Raw genomic sequence first — 17877 nt, 5'->3', positions numbered from 1 at the left:
TTCCAACCGCCCCTCTGACCACGAGTGGCAATCTCGCCGCGCCACGCCGGTGGTTGATCGGGAATGGGGAGGGGAATGCTAACAACAGGAATAATGACGGTATTCCTTAAGCGCTCACTACGTGCCAGGCACTGTTCTAAGCGCTGGGGGAGGTACGAGGTTATCAGGTTGGCCCACGTGGGGCTCGCCGTCTTGATCCCCATTTGCCAGATGAGAGAAGTGACTTTCATTCATTCATTCATTCGATCGTATTTATTATTATTATTAATAATAGCATGTATTAATATTTAATATTAAGAACGATGATAACGATAGCATTTATTAAGCGCTTCCTACGTGCCAAGCACTGTTCTAAGCGCTGGGGAGCTTACAAGGTGATGAGGTGGGCCCCCAGTCTTAATCTGCCGTGTGACCTTGGGCCAGTCATTTCACTTCTCCGCCCCTCCGTTCCCGCAGCTGCAGAGGGGGAATTGAGACTGTGTGGGACAGAGACCATGTCCCACCGTATTAGCTTGTATCTACCCCAGCGCTTAGTACAGCGTCTGGGATATATGTGTGTATGTTTGTACGTATTTATTACTCTGTTCTATTTATTTGATTTGGTTAATATGTTTAGTTTTGTTACCTGCTCCCCCTTCTAGACTGTGAGCCCGCTGGCGGGTAGGGACCGTCTCTAGATGTTTCCATCTTGGACTTCCCAAGCGCTTAGTACAGTGCTCTGCACACAGTGAGCGCTCAATAAATACGATTGAATGAATGAATGAATGAATGTATGGGATGTATATATGTTTGTACGTATTTATCACTCTGTTTTACTTGTACATATTCTATTTACTTGATTTTGTTAATATGTTTTGTCGCCTGTCTCCCCCTTCTAGACTGTGAGCCCGCTGGCAGGTAGGGACCGTCTCTAGATGTTGCCAACTTGGACTTCCCAAGCGCTTAGTACAGTGCTCTGCACACAGTGAGCGCTCAATAAATACGATTGAATGAATGAATGGGATGTATATGTGTTTGTATGTATTTATTACTGTTTTACTTGTACATATTCTATTTACTTGATTTTGTTAATATGTTTTGTTGTCCGTCTCCCCCTTCTAGACTGTGAGCCCGCTGGCAGGTAGGGACCGTCTCTAGATGTTGCCAACTTGGACTTCCCAAGCGCTTAGTACAGTGCTCTGCACACAGTGAGCGCTCAATAAATACGATTGAATGAATGAATGAATGAATGTATGGGATGTATATATGTTTGTACGTATTTATCACTCTGTTTTACTTGTACATATTCTATTTACTTGATTTTGTTAATATGTTTTGTCGCCTGTCTCCCCCTTCTAGACTGTGAGCCCGCTGGCGGGTAGGGACCGTCTCTAGATGTTGCCATCTTGGACTTCCCAAGCGCTTAGTACAGTGCTCTGCACACAGTGAGCGCTCAATAAATACGATTGAATGAATGAATGTATGGGATGTATATATGTTTGTACGTATTTATTACTCTGTTTTACGTGTACGTATTCTATTTACTTGATTTTGTTAATATGTTTTGTTGTCCGTCTCCCCCTTCTAGACTGTGAGCCCGCTGGCAGGTAGGGACCGTCTCTAGATGTTGCCAACTTGGACTTCCCAAGCGCTTAGTACAGTGCTCTGCACACAGTGAGCGCTCAATAAATACGATTGAATGAATGAATGAATGAATGTATGGGATGTATATATGTTTGTACGTATTTATGACTCTGTTTTACGTGTACATATTCTATTTACTTGATTTTGTTAATATGTTTTGTCGTCCGTCTCCCCCTTCTAGACCGTGAGCCCGCTGGCGGGTAGGGACCGGCTCTCGATGTTGCCAACTTGGACTTCCCAAGCGCTCAGTCCAGTGCTCTGCACACAGTGAGCGCTCAATAAATACGACTGGACGAACGAATGAATGAACCCACGCCCTCCGCCTCCAAAGCCCGGGGCTCTTCCCACCGAGCCGGGCCGCTTCGCGGTAACAGAGGACCGCTCGCCGGCGGACGAGCCCGCCTAGATCCCGCACCCGCTCCCGACGTGCGATACCTCCGTTCCTCCGCCGAACCGATCCCTTCGGCCACGTCTCGGCCGCGCTTGGCGCAATCTTCCGAACCGGTCAAATCTGGATCGGCGGGAGAGGCGGCGGCCTTGCGTTCCGGGGGACCGCCGGCTAAGGGAATGCTGCCGCTGTCGCCGGAAGCGCTCGGTTTCAGGAAGAAGCTGGGCGAGACGGTGGGGGGGGGGAAAACAAGTCTGACGCACTTCAAAAAAAAAAAAAAAAAAGAACCAAGCCAACCCAAAATTCATTCATTCATTCGAGGTGGAAAGAGCCCGGGCTTTGGAGCCCGAGGTCATGGGTTCAAATCCCGGCTCCGCCACATGTCCCCCTTTTAGACTGTTCCCCCTTTCAGACTGCGAGCCCACTGTTTGGGTAGGGACCGTCTCTATATGTTGCCAATTTGTACTCCCCAAGTGCTTAGTACAGTGCTCTGCACATAGTGAGCGCTCAATAAATACGATTGATGACGATGATGATGTCTGCTGGGTGACACTGGGCAAAGTCACTTAACTTCTCTGAGCCTCAGTTACCTCATCTTGTAAAATGAGGTAAAATCAGGTGGGACAACCTGACCACCTTGTATCCCCCGCAGCGCTTAGAACGGCGCTCGGCACCTAGTAAGTGCTTAATAAATGCCATTCTTACTCAGTCGTATTTATCGAGCGCTTACTGTGCGCGGAGCACTGTACTAAGCGCTTGGGAAGACCGAGTCGGCAACATGTAGACACTGGACTAAGCGCTCGGGAAGTCCGAGTCGGCAACATCCAGGGACGGTCCCTACCCGACAGCGGGCTCACGGTCTAGGAAGGGGAGACGGAGGACAAAACATATTAACAAAATCAAATAAATAGAATAAATAATGCACCAATAAAACGGAGTAATCAATTCAGACACCAACCGTAAAAGAACACGGACCCCCCTTCCGCAAACCGAACCGTCAAAAATAATACAACTCCCTACTTGCCCATCTGTGGGAATGGCTCGCCGATAAAAGGCAGAGTGCTTTCAAAACCCCCCTGCTGCCTGAGGTTTTGAACCCGAGTGAAGGAATCGATTGCACTCAATTCCTTCACTTGGCGCTTAGTACAGTGCCCTGCACACGGCAAGCGCTCAGTAAAGACGGCCGAATGAGTGACCTCGCCGGCCGGGGAGCCGGGAGTGCAATAAGCGAATAAGCGGGCGGGGGAGAGCAGGAGAAGGCCGCGCTTTTCCCGCTCTCTGTCCATCCAGTTGCCTCACGGTCTCCATCCCCATTTCCCAGGTGAGGTCGCCGGGGCTCAGAGAAGTGAAGCGACTTGGCCGAAGTCCCACAGCTCGGGATCCGAACCCGTGACCTCGGACTCCAGCGCCCGGGCTCTTCCCGCCGAGCCACGGAACCGCGGGGGTTTCACCTGCCTGAGGGCGGATTTGACTTGCTTGGGGCGTTTTTTTTAACGTTTCCTTACTATTTTGCAAAATTTAACGTACGCCGGGTCAGAGCCCCGCTCTGCTCCGCCAGAATCCCCCAAACCTTCGCCCTCAACCCAGCTGCCGCTCTTCGGACCCGTGGACTGAAATTTATTTGATTTTGTTAATGTTTTGTTGTGCGTCTCCCCCTTCCAGACCGTGAGCCCGCCGTCGGGTAGGGACCGCCTCCGTATGTTGCCAACTCGTCCTTCCCAAGCGCTCAGTACAGTGCTCTGCACCCAGGAAGCGCTCGACAAATACGACTGACTGACTGTACCTTGAGTTATTCCGCAATTCCCCATCTGTTCCCGTTCTTCTTCCCGCGGCCGATCTCTCCCTGTCATTTTCTATGCCGGTCTCCCCCGTTAGAACGGAAGCCTCCCCGCGGGCGAACGCACCCGCTCCGCTTCGGGGCTCAGTACGGCGCTCTGCGCTCGGGAGGCGCTCAAGAAATAGCGGCCTTGGTTAACGCCGCGGCTCGGCCGGAAACCGGGGGTCGCCTGCCACCGCGGGCAAGGACAAAACAGCTGTTTCCCACTGGGATTTCCGAAATCATCGCGAGATGAAGGAAAACTGAAAAAGTCCCCGCACTTCCCCACAGAGCCAACCAGAACTGAAAGCCAGTTTACCCTGTGTCATTAATAATAATAATAATAATAATAACGATGGCATTTATTAAGCGCTTACTATAATGATAATAATAATAATAATGATAATAATAATAACGAGATTTATTAAGCACTTACTATAATAATGATAATAATAATAATAATGATAATAATAACAACAATGGCATTTATTAAGCGCTTACTATAATAATGATAATAATAATGATAATAATAATAATAATAATAATAATAATGGCATTTATTAAGCACTTACTACATGCAAAGCACTGTTCTAAGCGCTGGGGAGGTTACAAGGTGATCAGGTGGTCCCACCGCGGGGCTCACTATGTGCAGAGCACTGTTCTAAGCGCTGGGGAGGTTACAAGGCGCTCGGGTGGTCCCACGGGGGGCTCACGGTCTTCATCCCCATTTTCCCGATGAGGGAACTGAGGCCCAGAGAAGTGAAGTGACTTGCCCGAAGTCCCCCAGCTGACAATTGGCAGAGCGGGGATTTGAACCCATGACCTCTGACTCCAAAGCCCGGGCTCTTTTCCACTGAGCCCCGCTGCTTCTCGACTCTGTTGGGTAGTGACCGTCTCTATATGTTGCCAACTTGTACTTCCCAAGCGCTTAGTACAGTGCTCTGCACACAGTAAGCGCTCAATAAATACGATTGATTGATTGATTGATTGACTCATTCTGACGAGTATAATAATAATAATAATAATGGCATTTATTCAGCGCTTACTACGTGCAGAGCACCATTCTAAGTGCTGGGGAGGTTACAAGGTGATCAGGTGGTCCCACAGGGGGCTCACAGTCTTCATCCCCATTTTACAGATGAGGGAACTGAGGCCCAAAGTCACCCAGCTGACAATTGGCAGAGCTGGGATTTGAACCCAAGACCTCTGACTCCAAAGCTCTTTCCACTGAGCCCCGCTGCTTCTCGACTCATTCTGACCAGTATAATAATAATAATAATAATAATGGCATTTATTAAGCGCTTACTATGTGCAGGGCACCGTTCTGAGCGCTGGGGAGGTTACACGGCGATCGGGTGGTCCCACGGGGGGCTCACCGTCTTCATCCCCATTTTCCCGATGAGGGAACTGAGGCCCAGAGAAGTGAAGTGACCGGCCCAAAGTCACCCCGCTGACAATTGGCGGAGTCGGGATTTGAACCCGTGACCTCGGACTCCAAAACCCGGGCGCTTCCCACCGAGCCATGAGTATGGGCCCAGTGCAGAGGGTTGGGTCCGGATGAACACAGGTACCCTCGCCTGCCTGAATTTGCACTCAGGGCAGACAGTCCGGGGCCTTTTTCCAGGAATTTGGATTCCGGGAGAAGGGATCTGGAGCCTTTTCCGCGAATACCTCAGTCTTCCTGGGTTTTCCTTGGTTTTTTTCCCTTTTGCTCCGTTTCCAGGTCTTTGCCAAGCCAGACAAGTCCAACCTGGGCAGCTGAAAAGTGTCTATTTTTACTTATCTCAGTAAAATGCTTTGCACGTAGTAAGCGCTTAATAAACGCCATTATTATTATTTGTACTTCCCAAGCGCTCAGTCCAGTGCTCTGCACACAGTAAGCGCTCAATAAATACGGTTGAATGAATGAAGGACTGATTAAGAGCATTCCAGCGGGGCAATGGGGGCGATCAGCCCCCTTCATTCATCTGGGGAAGCAGCGGGGCTCCGTGGGAAGCGCCCGGGCTTCGGAGTCAGAGGTCCCGGGTTCGAATCCCGGCTCCGCCAGCTGTCAGCTGGGTGACTTTGGGCAGGTCACTTCGCTCCTCTGGGCCTCAGTGACCTCATCCGGCAAATGGGGGTGAGGATTGCGGGCCCCCCGTGGGACCGCCTGATCACCCTGTCACCGCCCCAGCGCTTCCAACGGTGCTTGGCACATAGTAGGCGCTTAATAAATGCCATCACTGTTATTATTCTTTATTCAATCGTGCTTATTGCGCGTTTACTGCTTGCAGAGCACTGTACTAAGCGCGTAACCTCCCCACAACCTCCTCTAGACTTTAAGCTCCTTGTGGGCAGGGAACACGTCCACCATCATTACGATTAGCTCTGGCTTCGATCTCTGACAACACCGGAGATTTTTTTCCGTTGGGGTGGAAAAGACCCCCAAATGGTGGCCCTCTAACCTCTAATAATAATAATAATAATGATGATGGCATTTGTTAAGCGCTTACTATGTGCAAAGCACTGTTCTAAGCGCTGGGGGAGATACAGCGTGATCAGGTTGTCCCGCGTGGGGCTCCCAGTCAATCCCCATTTTCCAGATGAGGGAACTGAGGCTCGGAGAAGTGAAGTGCCTTGCCCAAGGTCACACGGCAGACACGCGCTGGAGCCGGGATTCGAACCCATGACCTCGGACTCCAAAGCCCGGGCTCTTTCCACTGAGCCACGCTGCTTCTACTGGCCCTGGGAAGCCCGTCTCCGGCCCCCTAAAATTCCCGCCCTTTTCCGTCCTCCGACCCAAAATTATTATACTGTACTAATAATAATAACGGTATTTGTTAAGCGCTTACTACGTGCCGAGCACTGTTGTAAGCGCTGGGACACGTAGAGGGTAATCAGGTTGCCCCACGCGGGGCTCACACTTTTAATCCCCATTTTACAGACGAGGGAACGGGCACAGAGACGTTAAGTGAGGTGCCTGAGGTCACACAGTAGTAATAATAATAATAATAACAGCGTTTATTAAGCGCTTACTATGTGCTAAGCGCTGGGGAGGTTACAAGGTGATCAGGTGGTCCCACGGGGGCGGCTCCCGGTCTTCATCCCCGTTTTCCAGATGAGGGAACGGAGGCCCGGAGAAGTTGAGAGACCTGCCCCAAGTCACACGGCTGGCAAGTGACGGAGACGGGATTTGAACCCGTCACCTCTGTAGTCTCCCATGGGTTTAGTACAGTGGTCTGTACCCAGTAAGCGCCCAATAGGTACAACTGGCTGCCGTCAGCTTCCCTGCTGGCTCATCGCAGATCTCTGACAGTACCGGGGATTTTGTCAGTGAGGGCGGAAAAGACCCCAAACTAATGATGGCATTTATTAAGCGCTTACTATGTGCCAAGCACTGCTCTAAGCGCTGGGGAGGTTACAGGGTGATCAGGTTGTCTCACGGGGGGCTCCCAGTCTTCACCCCCATTTTCCAGATGAGGGAACTGAGGCTCAGAGAAGTGAAGTGACTTGCCCACACAGCCATGTGGCAGAGCCAGGATTCGAACCCCTGACCTCTGACTCCGAAGCCCGGGCTCTTTCCACTGAGCCCCGCTGCTTCTCTAACTTAACTTCTTAATTAACGTCAATCAATCAAATTTATTGAGCGCTTACTGTGGGCAGAGCGCTGTACTAAGCGCTTGGGAACTACAAGTTGGCAACACATAGAGACGGTCCCTACCCAACAGTGGGCTCACAGTCTTGAACTTCACTTCTCTGTGCCTCAGTTCCCTCATCTGTAAAATGGGGATGAAGACTGGGAGCCCCCCGTGGGACAACCTGATCACCCTGCATCCCTCCCAGCGTGCAGAACAGTGCTTCGCACATAGTAAGCGCTTAACAAGTACCACCGTTATTAACAACTCTGGCTTAGATCCAGCGCTTAGAACAGTGCTTTGCACATAGTAAGCGCTTAACAAATGCCGTTATTATTATTATTATTATCTCTGACAATACCTGAGATTTTTTCAGGTAGGGTGGAAAAGACCCCAAATGGTGGCCCTCTAAACTATTAGCTGGCTCAGTGGAAAGAGCCCGGGCTTTGGAGTCGGGGGTCACGGGTTCAAATCCCGGCTCCGCCAACTGTCAGCCGGGTGACTTTGGGCGAGTCACTTCACTTCTCTGGGCCTCAGTTCCCTCATCTGGAAAATGGGGACGGAGACTGGGAGCCCCCGTGGGACCACCGGATCACCCTGTAACCTCCCCAGCGCTTACAACAGTGCTTTGCACATAGTAAGCGCTTAATAGATGCCATCATCATTATTATTATTATTAGCTCTGGGAAGCCTGTCTCCGTCCCCCTAAAATTCCCGCCCTTTTCCGTCCTCCGACCCAAAACGAAACGGCACCTTTGATCGGAGGGAATTCATTCATTCATTCAATCGTATTTATTGAGCGCTTACTGTGTGCAGAGCACTGTACTGAGCGCTTGGGAAGTCCAAGTTGGCAACATATAGAGACGGTCCCTAGAAGGGGGAAGAACTGATCCTCGCGATCGGCAGTTTTGCTGCTCGTTAAAATCCTGCTAAGATTGTTGAAGCTGTGAGCCCGCTGTTGGGTAGGGACCGTCTCTCTATGTTGCCAACTTGGACTTCCCAAGCGCTTAGTACAGTGCTCTGCACACAGTAAGCGCTCAATAAATACGACAATGAATGATTGAAGTGGAAGCTAAAAATCCACACGAGGTCGTCGACTATCTCGTAGATCTCTTTATCATACGGGCGGACTCTAAGTGCTCTGCACACAGTAAGCGCTCAATAAATACGACAATGAATGAATGAAGTGGAAGCTAAAAACCCACACGAGGTTGTCGACTATCGCGTAGATCTCTTTATCATACGGGCGAACTCTAAGTGCTCTGCACACAGTAAGCGCTCAATAAATACGACTGAATGAATGAATTAAGTGGAAGCTAAAAATCCACACGAGGTTGTCGACTATCGCGTAGATCTCCTTATCATACGGGCGAACTCTAAGTGCTCTGCACACAGTAAGCGCTCAATAAATATGGGAATGAATGAATGAAGTGGAAGCTAAAAATCCACACGAGATCATCGACTATCTCATAGATCTCCTTATCATACGGGCGAACTCTAAGTGCTCTGCACACAGTAAGCGCTCAATAAATACGATTGAATGAATGAATGAAGTGGAAGCTAAAAATCCACACGAGGTTGTCGACTATCTCCTAGATCTCTTTATTACACGAGTGAACTCTAAGTGCTCTGCACACAGTAAGCGCTCAATAAATACGACTGAATGAAGTGGAAGCTAAAAATCCACACGAGGTTGTCGACTATCTCTTACATCTCTTTATTACACGAGCGAACTCTAAGTGCTCTGCACACAGTAAGCGCTCAATAGATACGACAATGAATGAATGAAGTGGAAGCTAAAAACCCACACGAGGTTGTCGACTATCGCGTAGATCTCTTTATCATACGGGCGAACTCTAAGTGCTCTGCACACAGTAAGCGCTCAATAAATATGGGAATGAATGAATGAAGTGGAAGCTAAAAATCCACACGAGGTCGTCGACTATCTCTTAGATCTCTTTATTACACGAGCGAACTCTAAGTGCTCTGCACACAGTAAGCGCTCAATAAATACGACAATGAATGAATGAAGTGGAAGCTAAAAATCCACACGAGGTTGTCGACTATCGCGTAGATCTCTTTATCATACGGGCGAACTCTAAGTGCTCTGCACACAGTAAGCGCTCAATAAATACGATTGAATGAATGAATGAAGTGGAAGCTAAAAATCCACACGAGGTTGTCGACTATCGTGTAGATCTCTTTATCATACGGGCGAAGTCTAAGTGCTCTGCACACAGTAAGCGCTCAATAAATACGATTGAATGAATGAATGAAGTGGAAGCTAAAAATCCACACGAGGTTGTCGACTATCGTGTAGATCTCTTTATCATACGGGCGAAGTCTAAGTGCTCTGCACACAGTAAGCGCTCAATAAATACGACTGAATGAATGAATGAAGTGGAAGCTAAAAACCCACACAAGGTTGTCGACTCTCTCGTAGATCTCTTTATCATACGGGTGAACTCTAAGTGCTCTGCACACAGTAAGCGCTCAATAAATACGATTGAATGAATGAAGTGGAAGCCAAAAATCCACACGAGGTTGTCGACGACCTCGTAGATCTCTTTATTATACGGGCAAACCCTAAGTGCTCTGCACACAGTAAGCGCTCAATAAATATGACAATGAATGAATGAAGTGGAAGCTAAAAATCCACACGAGGTTGTCAACTATCGCGCAGATCTCCTTATCATACGAGCGAACTCTAAGTGCTCTGCACACAGTAAGCGCTCAATAAATACAATTGAATGAATGAATGAAGTGGAAGCTAAAAATCCACACGAGGTTGTCGACTACCTCGTAGATCTCTTTATTACACGAGCAAACCCTAAGTGCTCTGCACACAGTAAGCGCTCAATAAATACGACAATGAATGAATGAAGTGGAAGCTAAAAATCCACACGAGGTTGTCGACTATCGCGTAGATCTCCTTATCATACGAGCAAACTAAGTGCTCTGCACACAGTAAGCGCTCAATAAATAGGATTGAATGAATGAATGAATGAAGTGGAAGCTAAAAATCCACACGAGGTCGTCGACTATCTCGTAGATCTCTTTATTATACGAGTGAACTCTAAGTGCTCTGCACACAGTAAGCGCTCAATAAATACGATTGAATGAATGACTGTGAGCCCACTTTTAGACTGTGAGCCCACTGTTGGGTAGGGACTGTTTCTATATGTTGCCAACTTGTACTTCCCAAGTGCTTAGTACAGTGCTCTGCACACAGTAAGTGCTCAATAAATACGATTGAGTGAATGAATGAAACGGAAGCTAAAAATCCACATGAGGTTGTCGACTATCTCTTACATCTCTTTATTACACGAGCGAACTCTAAGTGCTCTGCACACAGTAAGCGCTCAATAAATACGATTGAATGAATGAATGAAGTGGAAGCTAAAAATCCACACGAGGTTGTCGACTATCTCGTAGCTCTCTTTATTATACGAGTGAAATCTAAGTGCTTTGCACACAGTAAGCGCTCAATAAATACAACAATGAATGAATGAAGTGGAAGCTAAAAATCCACACGAGGTTGTCGACTATCGCGTAGATCTCCTTATCATACGAGCAAACTAAGTGCTCTGCACACAGTAAGCGCTCAATAAATACGATTGAATGAAGTGGAAGCTAAAAATCCACACGAGATTTTCGACTATCTCATAGATCTCTTTATTATACGAGCGAACTCTAAGTGCTCTGCACACAGTAAGCGCTCAATAAATACGATTGAATGAATGAATGAAGTGGAAGCTAAAAATCCACACGAGGTTGTCAACTACCTCGTAGATCTCTTTATTATATGAGCAAACCCTAAGTGCTCTGCACACGGTAAGCGCTCAATAAATACGACAATGAATGAAGTGGAAGCTAAAAATCCACACGAGGTTGTCGACTATCGTGTAGATCTCTTTATCATACGAGTGAACTAAGTGCTCTGCAGACAGTAAGCGCTCAATAAATACGATTGAATGAATGAATGAATGAAGTGGAAGCTAAAAATCCACATGAGGTTGTCGACTATCGCGTAGATCTCTTTATCATACGGGCGAACTCTAAGTGCTCTGCACACAGTAAGCGCTCAATAAATACGATTGAATGAATGAATGACGTGGAAGCTAAAAATCCACACGAGGTTGTCGACTATCTCGTAGATCTCTTTATCATACGGGCGAACTCTAAGTGTTCTGCACACAGTAAGCGCTCAATAAATATGAGAATGAATGAATGAAGTGGAAGCTAAAAATCCACACGAGGTTGTCGACGACCTCATAGACGTCTTTATTATACGGGCAAACCCTAAGTGCTCTGCACACAGTAAGCGCTCAGTAAATATGACAATGAATGAATGAAGTGGAAGCTAAAAACCCACACGAGGTCGTCGACTATCTCGTAGATCTCTTTATCATACGGGCGAACTCTAAGTGCTCTGCACACAGTAAGCGCTCAATAGATACGATTGAATGAATAAATGAATGAAGTGGAAGCTAAAAATCCACACGAGGTTGTCGACTATCTCGTAGATCTCTTTATTATACGAGCGAACTCTAAGTGCTCTGCACACAGTAAGCGCTCAATAAATATGACAATGAATGAATGAAGTGGAAGCTAAAAATCCACACAAGGTCGTCGACTATCTCGTAGATCTCTATTATACGAGCAAACTCTAAGACCGTACGCTCGCTGCGGGCGGGGAGCGTGTCTCCCGACTCCGTCACGCCGTACCCGCCACACGGGAAGGGCTCCGTAAACACGACCGATGGCCTGACCTCTTTCCGAATACCTTGGAAAATTGAGAGCCGGCGGGAAACAAAAGACCGTTTTCAGCTTTTGTCTCCAACTAAACAGGCGGGGGGGAAACTGGAGATTTTGGTGGGCGCCTCGGGAATGAAAACGGCAAGCCCCGCTCTCTCCTTGGACGCTCGGAAGAGGCAGGTGCCCGCGTTACGAGGCATCACCTCCGATTTCCGGGCCCGGTTCGGAATACCGACCTTGCGGATCCACGGAAGTCTTTGAACTCTATATTGAGGAGCGGCAAGAAGGTGCTTTTACAGAACGGGCACGTGGTATTCAAGTTCGAGTCATCCGCCGCCCAGCCGGCCATGATTTCCTCGTCGTAAACCAGGGCCCCGCAGGAGCGGCACTGCGAACAACTCGACATCAAGACCTAGAACGAGAAGGAAAATACCTGAAGTGCCTTCTTCGATCGCCACGACGACGTCCTTGCGACTGCACCAAAATCGCGCAATACTGGCTGCCGAGCTCGGGAACGCCGATAAACCGGTCTCTAAATCCGTACTTCCCAAGCGCTTAGCACAGTGCTCTGCACACAGTAAGCGCTCAATAAATACGATTGATCGATTGATGGCTAGGGAGATTACAAGGAGATCAGGTTGTCCCACGGGGTGCTCACAGTCTTCACCCCCATTTTCCAGATGAGGGAACTGAGGCCCGGCGAAGTGAAGTGACTCGCCCAAAGTCACCCGGCTGACCAGTGGCGGGGCCGGGATTCGAACCCATGACCCCTGACTCCAAAGCCCGGGCTCCTTCCACTGAGCCACGCCGCTTCTCTTCAAACTGTTGCCAACTTGGACTTCCCAAGCGCTTAGTCCAGTGCTCTGCACACAGTAAGCGCTCAATAAATACGATTGAACGAATGAATGAATAAATACGATTGACTGAATGAATGAATGAACGACTGAGTTTTCCGGACGCGGAGAGTCCGGCACGAGGATTTTTCCTACCCTTTTGGAAATCAGTCTCTAATTTCTCTAACAGTCCCTACTTCTGAGCAGCAGCATGGCTCAGTGGAAAGAGTCCGGCCTTGGGAGTCCGAGGTCACGGGTTCAAATCTCGGCTCCGCCCACTGTCAGCTGGGTGACTCTGGGCAAGTCTGGGCCTCAGTTTCCCCCATCTGGAAAACGGGGATTAAAACCGCGAGCCCCCCGTGGGACCACCTGATCACCCTGGCTTAGAACGGTGCTCCGCACATAGTAAGCGCTTAATAAACGCTATCACTATTATCGGAACCGCCCCAGCGCTTAGAGCAGCGCTTTGCTTGGAGAAGCAGCGTGGCTCGGTGGAAAGAGCCCGGGCTTTGGAGTCAGGGGTCATGGGTTCGAATCCCGGCTCCGCCACTTGTCAGCTGGGTGACTTTGGGCAAGTCACTTCACTTCTCTGGGCCTCAGTTCCCTCCTCTGGAAAATGGGGATTAAGACTGGGAGCCCCCCCTTGGGTCAACCTGTTCTTGTAATCTCCCCAGCGCTTAGTACAGTGCTTTGCACATAGTAAGCGCTTAATAAATGCCATCACTATTACTATTATTTGCACATAGTAAGCGCTTAATAAATGCCATCACTATTACTATTATTTGCACATAGTAAGCGCTTAATAAATGCCATCACTATTACTATTATTTGCACATAGTAAGCGCTTAATAAATGCCATCACTATTATTATTATTATTTGCACATAGTAAGCGCTTAATAAATGCCATCATTATTATTATTTGCACGTAGTAAGCGCTTAATAAATGCCATCATTATTATTATTATTTGCACGTAGCAAGCGCTTAACAAATACCACTATCATTATTATTATTCATTCCTATTCTCTTAAAAGTCCAATCAAACGGCCGCCTCCTTTCTAGCTTCCTGTGGTTTGAACAAGAATATTCACGCGTTCAGTCGTATTTATTGAGCGCTTCCAGCGTGCAGAGCACTGGACTAAGCGCTTGGGAAGTCCAAGTGGGCAACAGAGAGAGAGAGCCGGTCCCGGCCCGACGGCGGGCTCGCGGTCTAGAAGGGGGAGACGGACGACAAAACGAAACAGAAAATAAATCGAATATGCACAAATAAAACAGAGTAATAAATTCATACAAATACACGCGTATATAAGACGACGACTACGGAAGAATATACAAGAATAATATTCGAACGGTCGACGGCACGGCGGCCCCGGCGGAATTTTACCTCCATGGCACAGTTCTGGTAGATGCTGGACATGCTGGTATTTTGAGAAGACCCATGCTCTGACTTTTCCAACTCCTGGCTCTTTACATCCCTGGGAAAGAGGACTTCGCCTAAAGGAAAGAAATCGTGAGAACGGACAGTCGGAACACGTAGGCCTGGTGCCTCCCTCGCTCGCTCGCGCGGCGCTGCTTCGAAAACGGCCCTCGGACACTTTCTGAGCGCCGTTTTCGAAGGAGCGGAGCTTGGGCCGCCACCCGTTGGGGCTCCAGGAGGTGAACCCCGAGGACCGACGGTTTGGGGGAAATTTAAAAGAAAATGAAAGGAAGCGAGAGGTCCAGTGAGCCCGTTGTCGGGCTGGGACCGTCGCTATATGTTGCCGACTTGGACTTCCCAAGCGCTCAGTACGGTGCTCTGCGCACAGTAAGCGCTCAATAAATACGACTGAATGAACTGCACATAATTATTACTCTATGTATTTATTCATTTTACTTGGACATATTTATTCTATTGATTTTATTTTGTTAATATGTTTTGTTTTGTCGTCCGTCTCCCCCTTCTAGACCGTGAGCCCGCCGTCGGGTAGGGACCGTCTCTATATGTCGCCGACTTGGACTTCCCAAGCACTTAGTACGGTGCTCTGTGCATAGTAAGCGCTCAATAAATACGACTGAATGAATTGTACATATTTATTTCTCTATGTATTTATTCATTTTACTTGGACATATTTATTCTATTGATTTTATTTTGTTAATATGTTTTGTTTTGTCGTCCATCTCCCCCTTCTAGACCGTGAGCCCGCCGTCGGGTAGGGACCGGCTCTCTATGTTGCCGACTTGGACTGAATGAATTGTACATATTTATTACTCTATGTATTTATTCATTTTACTTGGACATATTTATTCTATTGACTTTATTTTGTTAATATGTTTTGTTTTGTCGTCCGTCTTCCCCTCCTAGACCGTGAGCCCGCCGTCGGGTAGGGACCGTCTCTCTATGTTGCCGACTTGGACTTCCCAAGCGCTTAGTACGGTGCTCTGCGCACAGTAAGCGCTCAATAAATACGATTGAATGAATTGTACATATTTATTACTCTATGTATTTATTTTACTTGTACATATCTATTCTATTGATTTTATTTTGTTAATATGCTTTCTTTTGTCGTCCGTCTCCCCCTTCTAGACCGTGAGCCCGCCGTCGGGTAGGGACCGGCTCCCTATGTTGCCGACTTGGACTTCCCAAGCGCTCAGTACGGTGCTCTGCCCACAGTAAGCGCTCAATAAATACGCCTGAATGAATGAACGAATGAAGGTACCGCTAAACTAGAGAATGTAATCTTTACGATCAAATGGAGCAATGGCCCCTGAAGGGAAAAGGAGGCCAGTTCGAATCTGGAAATTCGAATAATAAAATAAAAATAATAATAGCATGAATTAATAGAATAATAGAAATTTTTAAAAAATAGCATTCATTTAGGGGTCCTTCTCCGTACCTGCTGGGTAGTGTAGCTTGCCGGCATCTCCACTGCTGCTGCTGCTGCCGAGGCTGGTATTACTTTGCGTGAGTTCACCGGCGGCTAGTCCGGGGCCGCTTCCTTTCGATGGCTGATGATCTCCCAACACGTGGTCTTCCAGACCAGTGGGGAAACTATAATCTTTACCGGTTTCCTCCTTCAATACAAACGAATTTCACGGTTCAGGGTTTCCGGCCTCGAACTCGGCCCCGTCCAGTCCGCCCACGTCTCTAAACCGTCAGCTCTCGGCGCGTTCGCTTTCGTCGTCCGTCTCCCCCCTTCCGGACCGCGAGCCCGGTCTCTATACGCTGCCGACGCGTCCTTCCCAAGCGCTCAGCACAGTGCTCTGCGCCCCGTGAGCGCTCGATAAATACGAATGATCGAACGAATACGCTCGCGGTGGGCAGGGACTCTGCCAGCTCTGCTGTACCGTGCTCTCCCAAGTCTTCTAGACCGTGAGCCCGCCGGCGGGTAGGGACCGTCTCTATATGTTGCCAACTTGGACTTCCCAAGCGCTTAGTACAGTGCTCTGCACACAGTAAGCGCTCAATAGATACGACTGAATGAATGAATTTATTTATTTCATTTGTACAGATTCATTCTATTCATTTTACTTTGCTAATATGTTTTGTTTCGTTCTCTGTCTCCCCCTTCTAGACCGTGAGCCCGCCGTCGGGTAGGGGACCGGCTCGAGATGTTGCCGACTTGCCCTTCCCAAGCGCTTAGTACAGTGCTCTGCGCACAGTAAGTGCTCAATAGATACGATTGAATGAATGAATTTATTTCATTTGTACAGATTCATTCTATTCATTTTATTTTCTCAACATGTTTTGTTTCGTTCTCTGTCTCCCCCTTCTAGACCGTGAGCCCGCGGTCGGGTAGGGGACCGTCTCTATATATTGCCAACTTGGACTTCCCAAGCGCTTAGTACAGTGCTCTGCGCACAGTAAGTGCTCAATAGATACGATTGAATGAATGAATTTATTTCATTTGTACAGATTCATTCTATTCATTTTATTTTGTCAATATGTTTTGTTTCGTTCTCTGTCTCCCCCTTCTAGACCGTGAGCCCGCCGTCGGGTAGGGGACCGTCTCTAGACGTTGCCAACTTGTCCTTCCCAAGCGCTTAGTACAGTGCTCTGCGCACAGGAAGCGCTCAATAAATACGACTGAATGAATTCGGTCTTCAGCGGATGTCCCGAAAGCCGACGGTTGAGCTACATTCCCGGGCCCCACTCTTTATCCCTCTGGCTTTTTTCGCTCTCTACATCCGGATGACCCTCAGGATTCCCGCTGTGCCACTTCTCAATCTTTTCCAGGCTTCCGCCCCACGTGTCCCGGGATCTTTTCCCGTTCGTTCAGTCGTATTTATTGAGCGCTTGCCGCGGGCAGAGCCCCGTACTAAGCGCTTGGGAAGTCCAAGTCGGCAACTTATGGAGCCGGTCCCTACCTGACGGCGGGCTCACGGTCTAGAAGGGGGAGACGGAGGACAAAACCAAACATATCAACAAAATAAAACAAATAGAATATGTACAAATAAAATAGAGTAATAAATCCATACAAATATATATATTTGTATATATATTTTTATATATTTATATATACATATTTATATTTATATATTTATATTTATATATTTGTATGTATTTATATACACATTTATATATATTTATATATATACATATATATGTATTTATATATATAATATATATTATTGATATATATATATATATATATATATATATATATATATATATATATATATATATATATATATATATATATATATCAAGGTGCTGTGGGGAGGGGAAGGAGGTAAGGCGGAGGGCACCGTCTCTCCATACCCTCGGGCCAAGTCATCCATACCATCGTTATCACCATCATCAATCGTATTTATTGAGCGCTTACTATGTGCAGAGCACTGTACTAAGCGCTTAATCACCACTGGGCAA

At 47.7% G+C, this 17877-nt stretch overlaps 1 protein-coding gene across 8 annotated transcripts in view; it reads right to left on the bottom strand.

Annotated features, from left to right (window-relative positions):
* The window catches only part of DENND4C (DENN domain containing 4C), a 164963-nt gene that overhangs the window by 22477 nt on the left and 124609 nt on the right, over positions 1-17877 (bottom strand). For all 8 annotated transcript variants that reach the window (XM_038770216.1, XM_038770217.1, XM_038770218.1 and 5 more), the window contains 4 exons: positions 15905-16082; positions 14416-14525; positions 12436-12611; positions 2059-2232 (listed from right to left, as the gene is read on the bottom strand). In XM_038770216.1, coding sequence (XP_038626144.1) covers positions 2059-2232; positions 12436-12611; positions 14416-14525; positions 15905-16082 — 638 coding nt within the window. The remainder of the gene's footprint in view (positions 1-2058; positions 2233-12435; positions 12612-14415; positions 14526-15904; positions 16083-17877) is intronic.

Source organism: Tachyglossus aculeatus, chromosome X3 (assembly GCF_015852505.1).
Source record: "Tachyglossus aculeatus isolate mTacAcu1 chromosome X3, mTacAcu1.pri, whole genome shotgun sequence".
Taxonomy (NCBI): domain Eukaryota; kingdom Metazoa; phylum Chordata; class Mammalia; order Monotremata; family Tachyglossidae; genus Tachyglossus; species Tachyglossus aculeatus.
This window is presented reverse-complemented; position numbering and strand designations above follow the sequence as displayed.